This window comes from Aspergillus tanneri (assembly GCF_003426965.1).
Source record: "Aspergillus tanneri strain NIH1004 chromosome Unknown AapTan_5_pilon_pilon_pilon, whole genome shotgun sequence".
Lineage (NCBI taxonomy): Eukaryota > Fungi > Ascomycota > Eurotiomycetes > Eurotiales > Aspergillaceae > Aspergillus > Aspergillus tanneri.
The window spans coordinates 257,361-270,834 of NW_022984632.1; the positions used below are offsets into that span (position 1 = coordinate 257,361).

The 13,474-nt window shown below is 49.7% G+C and overlaps 5 protein-coding genes across 5 annotated transcripts; 3 read left to right on the plus strand and 2 right to left on the minus strand.

The window, feature by feature from the left end:
• Positions 1-780: 780 nt before the first annotated feature.
• ATNIH1004_009494 (FGGY-family carbohydrate kinase) lies at positions 781-2,715 on the minus strand (the record flags this gene model as incomplete). The annotated part of the gene is made up of 3 exons (XM_033574086.1): positions 781-1,899; positions 1,960-2,520; positions 2,575-2,715. 3 exons carry the CDS (start codon positions 2,713-2,715, stop codon positions 781-783), a joined length of 1,821 nt encoding a protein of 606 aa, XP_033422104.1.
• Positions 2,716-3,307: 592 nt separating this feature from the next.
• Positions 3,308-4,487, plus strand: ATNIH1004_009495 (NAD(P)-dependent alcohol dehydrogenase; the record flags this gene model as incomplete). Its single annotated transcript, XM_033574087.1, has 3 exons — positions 3,308-3,334; positions 3,389-3,511; positions 3,564-4,487. 3 exons carry the CDS (start codon positions 3,308-3,310, stop codon positions 4,485-4,487), a joined length of 1,074 nt encoding a protein of 357 aa, XP_033422105.1.
• Positions 4,488-6,155: 1,668 nt separating this feature from the next.
• Positions 6,156-7,410, plus strand: ATNIH1004_009496 (uncharacterized protein; the record flags this gene model as incomplete). Its single annotated transcript, XM_033574088.1, has 3 exons — positions 6,156-6,334; positions 6,406-6,759; positions 6,828-7,410. The coding sequence occupies 3 exons, from the start codon at positions 6,156-6,158 to the stop codon at positions 7,408-7,410; spliced, it is 1,116 nt and encodes a 371-aa protein (XP_033422106.1).
• Positions 7,411-8,215: 805 nt separating this feature from the next.
• On the minus strand, positions 8,216-10,105 carry ATNIH1004_009497 (uncharacterized protein; the record flags this gene model as incomplete). The annotated part of the gene is made up of 3 exons (XM_033574089.1): positions 8,216-9,488; positions 9,550-9,750; positions 9,837-10,105. 3 exons carry the CDS (start codon positions 10,103-10,105, stop codon positions 8,216-8,218), a joined length of 1,743 nt encoding a protein of 580 aa, XP_033422107.1.
• An 835-nt stretch (positions 10,106-10,940) lies between these two features.
• Positions 10,941-13,028, plus strand: ATNIH1004_009498 (uncharacterized protein; the record flags this gene model as incomplete). Its single annotated transcript, XM_033574090.1, has 3 exons — positions 10,941-11,043; positions 11,115-11,990; positions 12,547-13,028. 3 exons carry the CDS (start codon positions 10,941-10,943, stop codon positions 13,026-13,028), a joined length of 1,461 nt encoding a protein of 486 aa, XP_033422108.1.
• Positions 13,029-13,474: the final 446 nt, after the last annotated feature.

The window sequence follows — 13,474 nt, forward strand, 5'->3', positions numbered from 1 at the left end:
AATAAACACACTTCCCCACAATCTGGGGTAAGGACAATCTCTTTATATATTCCACGGTGCGTCCGTTGACTAACTCTTCCCCGGACTAATCTTCTCCCTCTATGTTTAAGCCCAATACGAGACGTATGGGGGCAAATACCAACGCCATTTCCCTGCCGTGTGGGACAAAAACAATGGATGCTCGTCACTACCTCGGGCATCTCGCCGTTTTCCCCGTCAGCTGATCGCCTCGTCCCCACTTGGAGTTCGGCAAGTTTTGTCGCTAATCCGGAACCGGACTAGCTATCATGACTTCCCGTGGCTCGCGGCATGTGTCGGGGAAGATGCTTGGGGAATCCCGTCCATTTCGGACCTTCCAATTTACAACTGTTAAGTACAGTACGTATTAGTCGGGGTTTCTTGTGCCAAGTGAACCGAGTATTTCCTCCCGAGACATCTACCAAACAACTGGGACCCGCGTGACTATTTGGTATTTATAGCGTGGTTTCATAACCTCAGGCCACCACTGTCGCCTTCTAGAATCAGTTCGGTTAATTATCAAAAGGTGCGGTGGGATTGACTAACTAGACAGGCCAAGTCGGTTGGTAATTGTGGACAATTGGATTCCGCCTGGGAGTCACCACAACGTCATTGCCCAGTTCCGAGTCCTGGACTAGTATTCCTTCTGACGTATGGCCTATACTTTGGGTATTGAAGATCTACTCCTATCACGAAAGACTAGGCACAGGAAAGGGAACCAAATAGAGTGCAGAAGGAATATTATCAGTTGGATAATTAGTACTAATCATGGTCTTTATTCAGTTTTATCAAAGGGTTATAATGCCGTATGCATTCTAATCCTCCCAGCCGTAAACGTAGATTGTTATGCAAGCGCCTCATTAACAACGGCCCGGTAGTCTCGCTGTCGCTGACACTGGTCAAGAAACACCTGGTACTTCGCTTGAGAAGACTCCTTTGCCTTGCATCTTCGGTTGGATAGAAACATTTCCCAGGCTTGCTCATCTTGTTCATAATTGCTCGGAGATCGACTGTCCTTCCCCTCGTGTCCGCAGTGGCTGCTTTAGCACCCAGCATTGCGGCACCGTGGCACACTGCAGCGTTGACATAAAACGGGACGACAACGGGCATATCACAGGCAGAGGCAACCAGGTTAACTAAGATGTCATTTTGACACTGAGATCCTGACATGAAAATAGAGGTGATGTTGTGCCCTGATTTGTTCATCACGTCGACAATCTGTCGGGTTTGCAACGCGATAAACTCCATCGTGCCATAGTACAAAATTGCGAGGCTATTAATCGTTGTATCGCTGGTAAGACCGACAATAGAACCCATCATGGAGGGATCCGCCATTGGTGAGCGATTGCCGAAGAGATCACCGTAGAAGAAGAAGTGCCGTGCAAGGTATGATATACAAGGCGCCTTTTCTTCGCTGGCTCGATTTCTCAGATGCTCATTGAGAAACGAGAAAATGTCCGTGTTCTGTAATTCCGCAAGCTTCTCTACCTGGCGGAATGCTGGGTGGCTTTCCAGAACATGTTTAAGTAGCTGGCCTGTCGCAGACTGTCCTCCCTCGGCCATCCAGCAGCCGGGCAAAATCGTGTCACGGTAGGGACCCCAGACACCGTTCACGAAGACGGCATTCGGGGACATGACCAGGTGGCATGTGGAGGTCCCTGCTACGGCAGCCAGCCTGGTAAACAGCTCTGCGGCCATGTCATTTTGAGGGCTCGCGTTGCCTTTGTTGAAATTCACTTTGGCACCGACTGTTCCTATCCACCCAGCATAGGCATCAATCACACCGCTGCCGACGGGGATACCGGACGGTAGACCTAAATCTGTGGCGGCTTTGTCGCACAAGTACCCGGCAAGCTCGCCCGCGTGGAGATGTTGGCCATTCTATGTAATGCAAATGAGCAATTATGCCCAATCCGCAGAGATTCTGAAGAGACAACTTACCTGTCCGTTTATCCCTCCCATTCTTTCAAACTGCTCTTTGCTGAATTCACCGAGTCCAATGTTCTCAAGAAAGTCCTCGGGCCACCCGGACACGGTATTCCCAACCCCATTGCGGAGATATCCCTGCTTACACACAAGACTACACAGGCTCCTGGTCTCGCGGCTCGTTGCAATATGAGTGAGTGCATCCGCCAAATCATAGAACTTGCACCTCGCAAATGTCTCCGCCGGCATATTATTCTTCAACCAAAGGATCTTGGGGATCTCCATCTCAATGGACATCTTCCCTCCCACATAGTTTAGTACTTTATGACCGGTTGCATTGATTTTGTCCGTCTCGCTTCCAGCTCGGTGGTCTAGCCACAGTATCACGTTCCGGTCGCTATTAAATTCAGAACCAGTGACAGACACAGGTTCATCAGAATCTGTTGCAAAGACGGCCAAAGAGCACGTCGCATCGAAAGCGATGCCGCGAACTCGTGATGGATCAATTGTATTCTCTACGAGGGCGTGCTGTACCGCTGAGCAGATGCAGCGCCAGATATCGGTGGTTGATTGTTCCTCAAGCAAATGTCAACAGAGCACTCTTTGTAACGCGCGATGAATAAGTCTTACATAGTACACCTGCTGAGAGTGCCAGAGAGCAATGTTCTCCGATGCCAAGCCCACTATGTCACCTGTGTCGTCGATGATGCAGGCGCGTGCACTTCCAGTGCCAACATCAACGCCTATATAGTAGCTTGTTTGAAGCTGCATTTTCTCCTCTCCTTCCTGTCTCCTTGAACACTTCAAATCTACAAGGGATTAAGGGTCGCGAACTGGGGGTATTAAAGTATAAGTAGCGCAATTTGAAGGAATGACGATCCTGCTCAGGGTCAATATTGAAAGTGAGCAAGGGGTGTATGTAGACATGTGTACATTATCTACATCCATCCATCCAAAAATCATGACGGAGTTTTCGCCGTTTTTTGCCGTCGGTGGATCTTTTTCTCACAGAGTCAGGTGGTCCCGTCCCATACCGGCCCACTTCCCTCTTTCGGAATCGTTCGGCCGCGGAGCTTCTCCGTAGGTCCGTGGGGAACCAGAAATTGGAAAAAAAAAAAATATGTGGAGACGGAGAGAACGGCGTGTGCCCCGAACGCCCCCAGTTCTAAAGCCGCATGAGCAACAAGAGATGAATTCTCTACTCCACAATGACCAAACACAGATGTCCAGCGTAGTGTATATAATGTCGGTAAATTGCATGAGATGAGCAGGTATTGACTTTAATTCGACCTGATAGTGCTCATTGTTCTTTAAATTTTGGAGGTCGAAAAGTCCATATCAACAGATATTTTTCAGGGTAAATATGATCCCCGAGATCAGTAAACTACATGTCAGCAATCCGAGCTACATTTATTGAAGTATTTTTCTAACATTACTGCTGCAGAACCCATCGCTGGTACTGAAAGAAGTCCAGCAGCTTGTGTTCGAGGATCGTCCGGTACCAGAATCACTCGATCCTTATGACGTGCTCGTCAATGTGAAATTCACAGGCATTTGCGGCAGTGATGTAGGTTCCTTATATGCATACTTCCAAGAGCTTATCACTAATAACGTCTCAGGTCCATTACTGGCAGCGCGGCCGCATCGGGCCGTTCGTCCTTGAACAGCCCATGGTGCTGGGCCATGAGTCTGCTGGCGTGGTAGAGAAAGTCGGCTCAAAAGTTACCACCCTCAAAGTAGGCGACTCCGTCGCTCTGGAGCCTGGCGTGCCCTGTCGGCGATGCGCGTTTTGCAAGGCAGGCAATTATAATCTGTGTCATGAGATGGCATTTGCCGCGACACCCCCCTTTGACGGTACATTGGCCAGATACTACTCTCTCCCTGAAGACTTCTGCTACAAGCTCCCCGATAACGTGAGTCTGGAAGAGGGTGCCGTTGTGGAGCCACTCAGCGTCGCCGTGCATCTTGTTCGACAAGCAAGTCTCCGGCCCGGGCAATCAGCAGTCATTTTCGGAGCGGGCCCCGTGGGACTATTATGCTGTGCTGTGGCCCGGGCATTTGGTGCGTCCAAGGTGATTGCCGTGGATATCCAGACCAAGAGATTGGAATTCGCCCGTGGCTATGCTGCGACCTCGGTTTTTCTCCCTGGTATGGTTGCGTCGGCTACTGCGAATGCGGGGCGTCTCAAGGATGAGAATGAACTCGGGGTAGGTGCAGACGTTGTCATTGATGCCTCCGGTGCAGAGGCCTCCATACATACTGGTATTCATGCCCTGAGGCCTGGTGGAACCTTTATCCAAGGTGGAATGGGGAAGGAGGAAATCGGGTTTCCTATTACTGCGGCTTGCACGAAAGAGCTCAACATTAAGGGAAGTTTCCGGTATGCAAGTGGTGATTATGAGCTTGCTACTGAGCTTATTGCTACCAGGAAAGTTAACGTGAAGGGGCTTATTACACAAATATTCAGCTTTAAAGACGCACAGCTGGCATTTGAGGAGGTGAGGGCCGGGAATGGGATTAAGACATTGATTTCTGGGCCATGAAAATGATATACTTCCATGCCTAATGTAAACTTATGTCCTTTGGGTTTTCTGGTCAGGCTGTAGTACAGACGCATATCGTGATGCGGACACCAAAGTGTTTTAGCAGTCTCCATGGTTCGGATCGCGCACATGCTGTTTGGTAAAACTGTGTGAGTCATTATTTGGTTGGTTTTGGAGTATTTGAATGCTAGGCCGGGATCTTTTCGGTTTATTACAGGACAGATGGCTGATATATATTTTGAATGCCGAATAGGCGATCCCCATCTAGCTTTGGACATTACCACAGTCGTAAAAGAGGGTATATGTGGCATTTACTATACCTCCTGATTTAGAAGACATTTTTACAACTTAAGAAATTACTTTTAGAAGCAATGGGTCGGATACTACAGTGCATACATTGCAGAAAAGGGTGGTGCCAAGCAGGCCTGTACACGCACTACAGTTTAGAGCAGTGTGGAGCACTTGTAAGGGTTCAAAATATCTTCAGTGCGGGTATTGCAATGGGCACACTCTCACAGAGCTGGCAAAAATACATGTAATTTGGTGTAATTGTATTGCATTTTAAAGTGTGTGGGTGTCGTGTGAGAGTGTGAAATATTTCGGTGTGTATAGTGTTGACCTCTCACACACTATACTACACGCACCATATACTGTGCAGTAATTCATAACAGCGACTAACCTTATTTGGGTTATAGGAACGGAAAAACTGTTCGGACTGACCTGTCCCGTGGTATTGTCGAATTCTGTCAGATATGCGACTAGTCCCGAAGAGGAAATAGAGTACGATTGGTGAAAAGGTCTTATTTGAATGAATTGAGCTGGTTGGGCTCTTCTTGATTATTCTTCTTGGTTATTCTTGATTGATTATTTTGTTGTGTGCTCCGTGGGGGTTTTACCCTGATCCAGCCACATGATGTTGGTCCACCAACGGCCATATCATTTGACAAATTCTACGGAGTAATGTTCTTATGTTCTGACTGTTACAAACATTGCAAACAAGGTTGCACAAATTTTAGAGTGGTCGAGCTGAACTGTATCCTGGTGTCTTGGCCTTTGTTTATCTTCACATTTAACCTCAGAACATCCAGGGTTAAACCTTCCTCTTGAATGGCCGACACGAAATACCTGACACTGCAGTTGCTAAATTCTGCTTATGGTTCGCACCCCTCTGCTGACATTTAGTCAGCTGGCCGCTCGTTGAAAGGGTGTGGCTGTATCAGCAGAAGTCGGGGATCACATAATAGAGAGTAACTGTTGCAGTCACTGCTTAAGAACGGAGGGAATTTTATGACGGCTTAGCGAAAGCATGCTACTAGCCGCCACCAAGGGCGGATCTGCGAGCCAGCGCCAACTGACAGGTTCATGCAAGGATAGACACCACCAGAATGAGTGATATGCATATCAACCCCGCCTCAGCTATCAGGGGTGCAGGATACACGCGCGCAACCGTATGGTTAACACCCTCCTGTCCTTTGCAGAGATCTTTTCTCTTTCTCTCCTTTGTGATGTCTGTCCTGTTACACTATGATACATGATTCTTGCGCGTATCATCTTTCTCAGCTTCTTGCTTCGTGAAAATCTAGTATTAAGGGGAAAACCAGTTTCCGACCACCATGTCACCTAAATCCTGTTTTGCTATGCATGCGGGGAAAATAGAGCCCAACACCGATGTTGTCCCATGCGGCCCGACGAATTCCACAAATCCCAACGTGCCTTGCTGTCCGAAAGGCTTGTACTGCATGGGTAACTGATCTGCTACAACCCGCATCGAACGGACGGTCAGCAATATTTGAACGCCGATTGCACAGACCAGGCAATGCAGGATCCTGCATGTATAACCCGGTGTGGTAAGTCTGCTCCAATTGCAAAAGGAATCGTTAATATATGCTGGATACTAACGACGGGACTATCTGTATAGGAGGCCGCGTAGCTGCATACCTTCGGTATTTCTCCTCCCACGATCAAGGTCACTGGGCCTGCTGCGTCCAGCACGACAATGGAATTATAGACTGTGGCAAACCCACGACGACCAGTTCCCCGGTCCCCCGCCGTCAAAGCTGGCGACAATTGCCTACATTTCAACTGACGGCACCCCGTCATATGCGACCACAGCTGTGACAGCTGCCGGAAACAATGCCACCGTTACTACTACGTCATCTTCATCATCGTCAGGAATTGGGGTCGGAATAGCGGCGGGAATTGGAGTCGGTGTTCGATTAGGGGTTTATTATTGCAGCGGGTATCGCATTATTGTACTTTCGGAATCGGAAGCGTGCGTGTGTAGGATTGCAGGATAGCAGCGGCGCAGCCAATTCACGGTCCGGGTGGCTCTCGGGGCAGGAAACGCCGCAGCAGCTCATGGTATACGAGCTGGGAAAGACAGAGCCTGGACCCAGGGAGCTCGATTCGTGCCAACCGCATGCATAGCATCTCCTCGTTGAGCGAATACTCTATTGATATCGGAGCCTTTACTAGTTATGCAGTGAACTGTTTTTCTGTGAGTGCATCACATAATGCTGTCACCCTGGAATCGTTGTTGCCGTTATCATTCGAGGTCATGCTGGATATGGAGATGTTCTGGAGGCGGCCGAAATGGAAAGGGAAGAACTCATGCCGGCTCATGCGGCAGTCATTCTGGAGGGAGCTAATAGGTAACTTGATTGGGGTCAGCATAATGTGTTATGCAGCGTGTGTGATGACTTGCCTTTGGGAAATTGGTGTGCTTTACAGTGTCTCTATCTCCATTGCCCTGGATCTTATCGCCGTTTTCATCGCCGATGAATCGAGAACCAGACACAACATGTTTCGCTGCAACTGTTGTCTGTTTCCAGTCGCCAAGTTTCTGATCGACAGCCGCTGGAAGGGCGTTGCTGCTGCAGGGATAGTGGTATCTCAACTCCGTTGGCAGAATTGCATCTGGTAAATGATTATATCCTTCTTTGTTCGTGGAGCTGCTTTTATATGACAGGAGATGATCGAAGCTACCAGATCTGTCATCAATGGCATTATCACTCGTGCTGGAGGACTAGGAAGCCCCATCGACTATGGAATTCACGATGCGAACATTCGAACCTAAATAAATATTTTTGAGGTTGCGAATATCCTCCCGAATTGCTTGAATCTCTTCTGCATGCGTTCTTGTTGCGCTTCCTAGGTTATATGAGCAGTCCACTTTTTCTAAGTAGTAGGGCATACGGTAGATAATTACTGTATCTGCGCTGAGCATCTCTATTTTGTCGCCTTCGGCGAATTGCTTATCGCTGCTAACATTCATTTTGATCTAGAGCTTCGAGACAGTTAAAGTAGAGGGATTCTATCGTATAGCCGGCAATACGCTTCATAAACCGGGTTTCTGTAGTGTTTCCATTCACTGAAATCTTCTCCTACTTTATCAATCTGTACATATCCACTGTAATAAGCTGTATTGTTTAATGGTCATTCCATGATCCCAGACTGAATGCATGCTGTTTAGTCTTTCATTTTCAAAATATATACAGACAAAGTAGGAAAATGTAAATAATAAATAAAATGAAAAGTAAAAGAGAGAGAAAGAATAAACAAAGACAGGATAATAAAAGTGATAAGAAAAGAGTAAATGAAGCCAGTCAGTTGAACAAAGTCAGTTGTACAAATACCAAACAATTCTATATGATCCTTCTATCTTCAATGCCCCCCTCAAGCTAGGTTCGACCATAAAGCTCAATACCCTGGGAGTCCTGTCTCCGTCCTTACAAGCCAGTCTTGCAAAGACGCCCGTCAGCGTCAGCACTCCACGCTTCACTTCCAACGGACGTTAGGCCGTAAAAGAGGTCGTGTGGGTCGTGAGCGGTCTTTATAGCGCGCAGCCGATTATAGTTGGCGCCGTAGAAGACCTGCTGCCAATTCTCCTGTTGCCAATTCGCCTCGTTCACGTACGCATCTGCACCCGGGGTGGCTCCCTCGAGAACAGGCATGACCTCGCCGATTAGCTCGTCCTGCAGTTGCGCAACCTCAGGCCAGGGGCGGCTCCATGACCACGCGGCACCGACAATCATACTGAGGAAGGCGTCGGAGAATGCAGGCTGGGCCGCGTTGCTGGCGACCGGATCGACCATGCGGACAGCGCTCTTGGTGCTCAATGCGGTGCAAGCCAGCCAGAATTTGCCCCCCTCGGTGGCCGCCCGCATGCTGCTGATGATCTTGGACTTGTTGCTGGCCATGTTCTTCCGTGAGACGAATCGTCCTCCCATAACCGGACTGAGAGGGTTGGGGGCGACAATGGGCTCCAGGGTAGCACTATACAGGTCAAAGTAGGTTTGAGCATCGGTCGTGTTGACGCCCAGAGACTTGGCCCCCTTTTTCTCCAGCGCTGTGACCATGGGAGTCATCAGCGTGGTGAGCTCGTCGCTGGTGTTGCCTGGGGCCATGATGGAGTAAAGGTCCAGGGTACTGTTGGAAATCATAAAAGCAGCCACCATGCCGTGGTCATCGACGAGACCCTGAAGGTGCGAGATGAAGATATCCACCGCACCCCAGTACTCGTCCACACTGCCGATGGTTTCCACCCCGAAGGATAGGGATGAACCCGCAATCTTTCCATCCGTGAAGAGACGCGTCGTAAGGGAAACCACGACGGCGTAAGTACCGGCACCACCGCCGCTGAGGGCCCAGTACAAGTCCGTATTTTGGGTTGGCGAGGCGACCAGATGCTGACCGGATGCGGTCACCACTTCCCACTCCAGCACATTCTCGGCTGCGAGGCCATACAGCCCAGTTAGAAGGGAATGGCCTCCGCCTTGCGTGTAGCCGCCAGCTACACCGACGTCTGGACAATTGCCAACCACGAAACGGTAGCCTCTCTTTGCGGCAAACTCACCCGCAGCGCCTCCTTGGACGCCGGCTCCAATCTTGAATGCAGGCCCGTGGTAGTACGAGGAATTATAGGCCGGGAGAACCTCCATGCTGTCGAGATTATGGGTCCACAGGGAAAGAGCCCCTTTTCCGGTGCTTTTCCCAAAATAACTGAGTCGCTCGCGTTGTCAGCCAGAGAAACATGCAGCTGGAAAGGAGAAATTTTACATACTCATGACCGGTGTTCTTGATCACCAGGCGGATGTTGTGCTCCTCTGCAAAGGCCAATCCGGCCTTGATGTCGTCGATGTTACTGACGCTGATTGAGTACGATGCATAATTGCCCAGCTCGCAGGGGGCCGATTGGGGCGTAAAAGGCACGCAAGATTGGTTTTGAAACCATGGATGCAGGATCTCCGCGGGCTTTGTCGTTCTGATGAATGCAATTTTGGTTAGAAGTATCCGGTTCATCCTGATTCCACCAAGACATTAACAGGTAGGCTTCGTTGATAGACTTACAGAAGCTCCGGTACATCCCACTGTTGTGTGAGACTCGTACACTGTGCATCCGAGAAGGATGGTTCGTGGCACACATGGGCGATTGGTATCGTGGAAATCAACCGACCCTCCACTGTGGTATTCAGTCGATCCCATTCTGCGGCTGCAGGCCAGCCTGCATCCCCAGGAATATTCCGACACGACGGGGTGGTTTTCTTGGGTGGCTCAGCAATTGCAGCGCTGTTGGCCAGTCCAATGGTCAAGGAGAATAAGGCGATGTATGAAAGCATGGTGCCTGGCTGGTATTACGCAATCGTGGGCGTAGTCCTGAATTCTAGTGCTCTCCTGAAACCACAGGTCATCGGAAGCTTTATACCTTTCCTCCAACACAAGTGATGCTCGGTGGATAATTCCGTCATCTCAGCAATCCTTCACCTGCTCTTGTAGATGGCGCGGTCATAGAGCTCCGATGTCTCACCTGCTCAACCGCACATAACTGGGGCCGGAACGCTGATAGCGATTGAAGACGCCATTGGCGCTGTCAAAGCTGACTATGGTCCGTAATCTGAAGCAGATGGTATACGAGGTAATATCCAACTCGCATGTTCTCATTCGTTGCAGTGGCATAGCCAATATGCCGGTTGGGAGGCGGTTCTACATAGTGCTTTCAGAAGGCTCAACGGTTCCCCGATGGTTGACGCCACTGATCAGTAGTTGGTTTCAGGGGAGCCACGTGGGTCTTGAGGATGCACGGTGTGAAGCAGGAAGAGATGCATTGCATATCATTATCAAAATTACAATACTGGCTCTGAAGGGCCGACCTGATATTCTAGATTCCGGCGGAGCGGAGAAAGGTAGGCCGCCTGAGCTCTGATTGTCGCCGTTGCACGCTAGGAGATAAGGGTGCTCCTGCCATCAGCAATATGACGTGAGATAGGCAGCTGGCGCATATGACGCTAGGAAATGCCGAAATTATCTTAGGGCCGCTGGGAAGGTTTAGGAATTGGCCATTAAAAGTGATTGTTCCTGGCATTTGGGTTTACTGGATTCCTATACTGACCGTTTAAGTCCATTTGAGTGTGTGTCTGTGTTTTTCGAACAGGGACATGGCATGAGCGGCGCACCATGGAGATGAGTGAACCGCTTGACATCACCATCGAGACAAAGCCTTTGACCATTTCTTCACGGAGACGGCTGCAGAACCGAATGGCCCAACGTCGCTTTCGAGGTGAGTGGAGCCCCCTGTGCACACAATAAGCTATCGTCTGAAGAGACTGACAGCTGGGACTACACTATCAGAGAGGAGGGCATCGAAGAAGAGACTCGAGGCTGAAACCACTTTGGAGTGGCCGATGACGATGCCGTACATGATGGATGATAGCTTCGCAGAGTCAGCCACACTGACAGGCCCAGACGGACTAGGCAGCATGGATTCGTTGATTGGCGACCTGTCCGGCCATCTTCCCTCCTATGATATTAATAGCAGCAGCGAGGATGACGTCCTGACCGTGTCAGCCAAGAGCGACCCCCCTCGTGGCACGGCGGACCCCAACACCAATTTCCCATCGGAACCGCTGCATTTGTCCGCCGTCTCAGCGGCCATCTCCGGCTTTGCCCCCTCGCGGGCCGGTCTGGATGACGGTTTCGGCACTTCCTCCCTCCTGGGCCAGGTGCATCCGCATCTATTCAACGTGACTGTGGATGCTCAACCGGGGTATCCCCCGTCGTTGACCGATGAGCGGAGCCCCGAGAATGCAGGCCGAGGGCGCGAGCAGATGGTAGACAACTCTGATTGGAGCGCAGATGGCATTATCCTGGCCAGCCACATGGGCCATGGCCACTCACGCTCCGAAGGAAGCATCACTACGGCCACTACGGCCTCTCCGACGTCATTACCGCCCCTCTTGCACGTGGGGGTGCGCTCGGGAAATCGCAGCGTGGTTGCCACGCTGCTCAAGCATGGAGCTGCTGGGGTGGACGAGCGAGATCAGCAAGGATGCACTGCCCTCCACGTCGCTGTCGCACTTGGGGATAAGGATCTTGTCTTGACGCTTCTGCAGCACGGTGCAAATGTCCACTCGCGGGATGCCCATGGCCGCAGTCCCCTCTACCTCGCCGTCTCCGAGGGGCATAACGAGATCCTGGAGTTATTGCTCAGATACGCTAGCGTAACGAGTAGGTGAGCCTACCAGGAATGAGTGGATTGGATGACAGGAATTTTTTATTTTTATTTTTTATATTTAGTTTACCGATTAGAGGCGTCTGTTAGTATGATACCATCGTTGATAATTATGAGCTGATTTCAATAACATAAGATTCCAACACTCCTTCCTAGACTTGAAACAGCCTTCAAACGATCAGAGGCCCGGAAGTTGGATCCTGCATGCAACGTCTCTTCCCTTTTGTTCCATCTCACGTCAGGCCAGGTTTCGGGAAGGATCCGCCCAAAGCTCCGCCGTTCGGCGGATCTGCCATCTCGTATCTCGGCCCAGTGGGAGATACAGCTCCATAGATGCTAGTGAAGATCTGTTTTAAAAGTCGTGAAAAGGCGCCGCAGGGATTAGTCATGGAGTCAGAAAAGGCCGAGCCTCAGGAATTTCTTACATATCTCTCACATATGTCAGTGGGCCAGAGTGGAGCATTAGGCGACAGATGGGAGGGTAAAACGTGGCATCGCTAGAACCACACTAGCAGATCGAAACCGCGATAGAAGGAATAGACCCGCTTCTAGAAACGTTGGTCGCAGACAGCACCGAGGATGACCGGACGCCTTTCAGGGGTACGACCAAGCCCATCTCTGAAGGCCAAGGGAAGCTACGGGATGATTTTATTAGTACGATCAGCCAGGATAACGGAGGAGACAGTTCGATCTCTCCGAACGTCGAAAGTACCATCGCTGACAGGGACACGAAGCTGCAGGATATGTCCATATCTGTGCGATGGCTTCTAGGCTATGGATACAGTCACAAGGTACTGATCGAAATCTCAAATAATGCCTCTTCGAGGAATGTGTCCTCTATAGATCAACAGTCGCCCACCCGGGGAAAATTGGACGAAGTTAATTGCCAAGCTAGGAATTTCGTGAATGCAGACGCTCGACCACCGGGCTCTCCCCGGCCCACCCATATGCCCAGCCTCTATGAATACGAACTTGGCGGATCACAAGAAGGAAATACGCCTGCATCTGCAGAGGGAACATGCAGTGCTCCCTAGAACTTCAATTTTGCCCATATAGTTAACTACCAGACGTATATCGCTCTAAATAACTGACTGTACAGGTGCGTAGGGAAAAGAGGATGTCAATAGCCCCAGTAGAGAATATACCGGAGGATAAAAGATATATAATTCTATACTCTTTACATCAATATTTATACCGAGCTGTCGCCTATACTTTTATTATATGAGATGAAATAGCATGGATGTCTCTGCTTCGGTATCTCTGGTTCCATCACAAGTGTGTTCTAAGCAAGAAAGCTGAATAGGCATATGGTTCTATATAAAATATGTGGACCATATAGCATGCTGTCCATAGTGCGAAATACTTGTCTTCTTTTCATCATGTATGTCATTTCTATATTGTCTAGGAGCGAGTTTATAGATGTGTGTAGGAATAGCTCGTCTGGTCATTTACGTCCACCGAGTCCAATTAGGAATCAAAT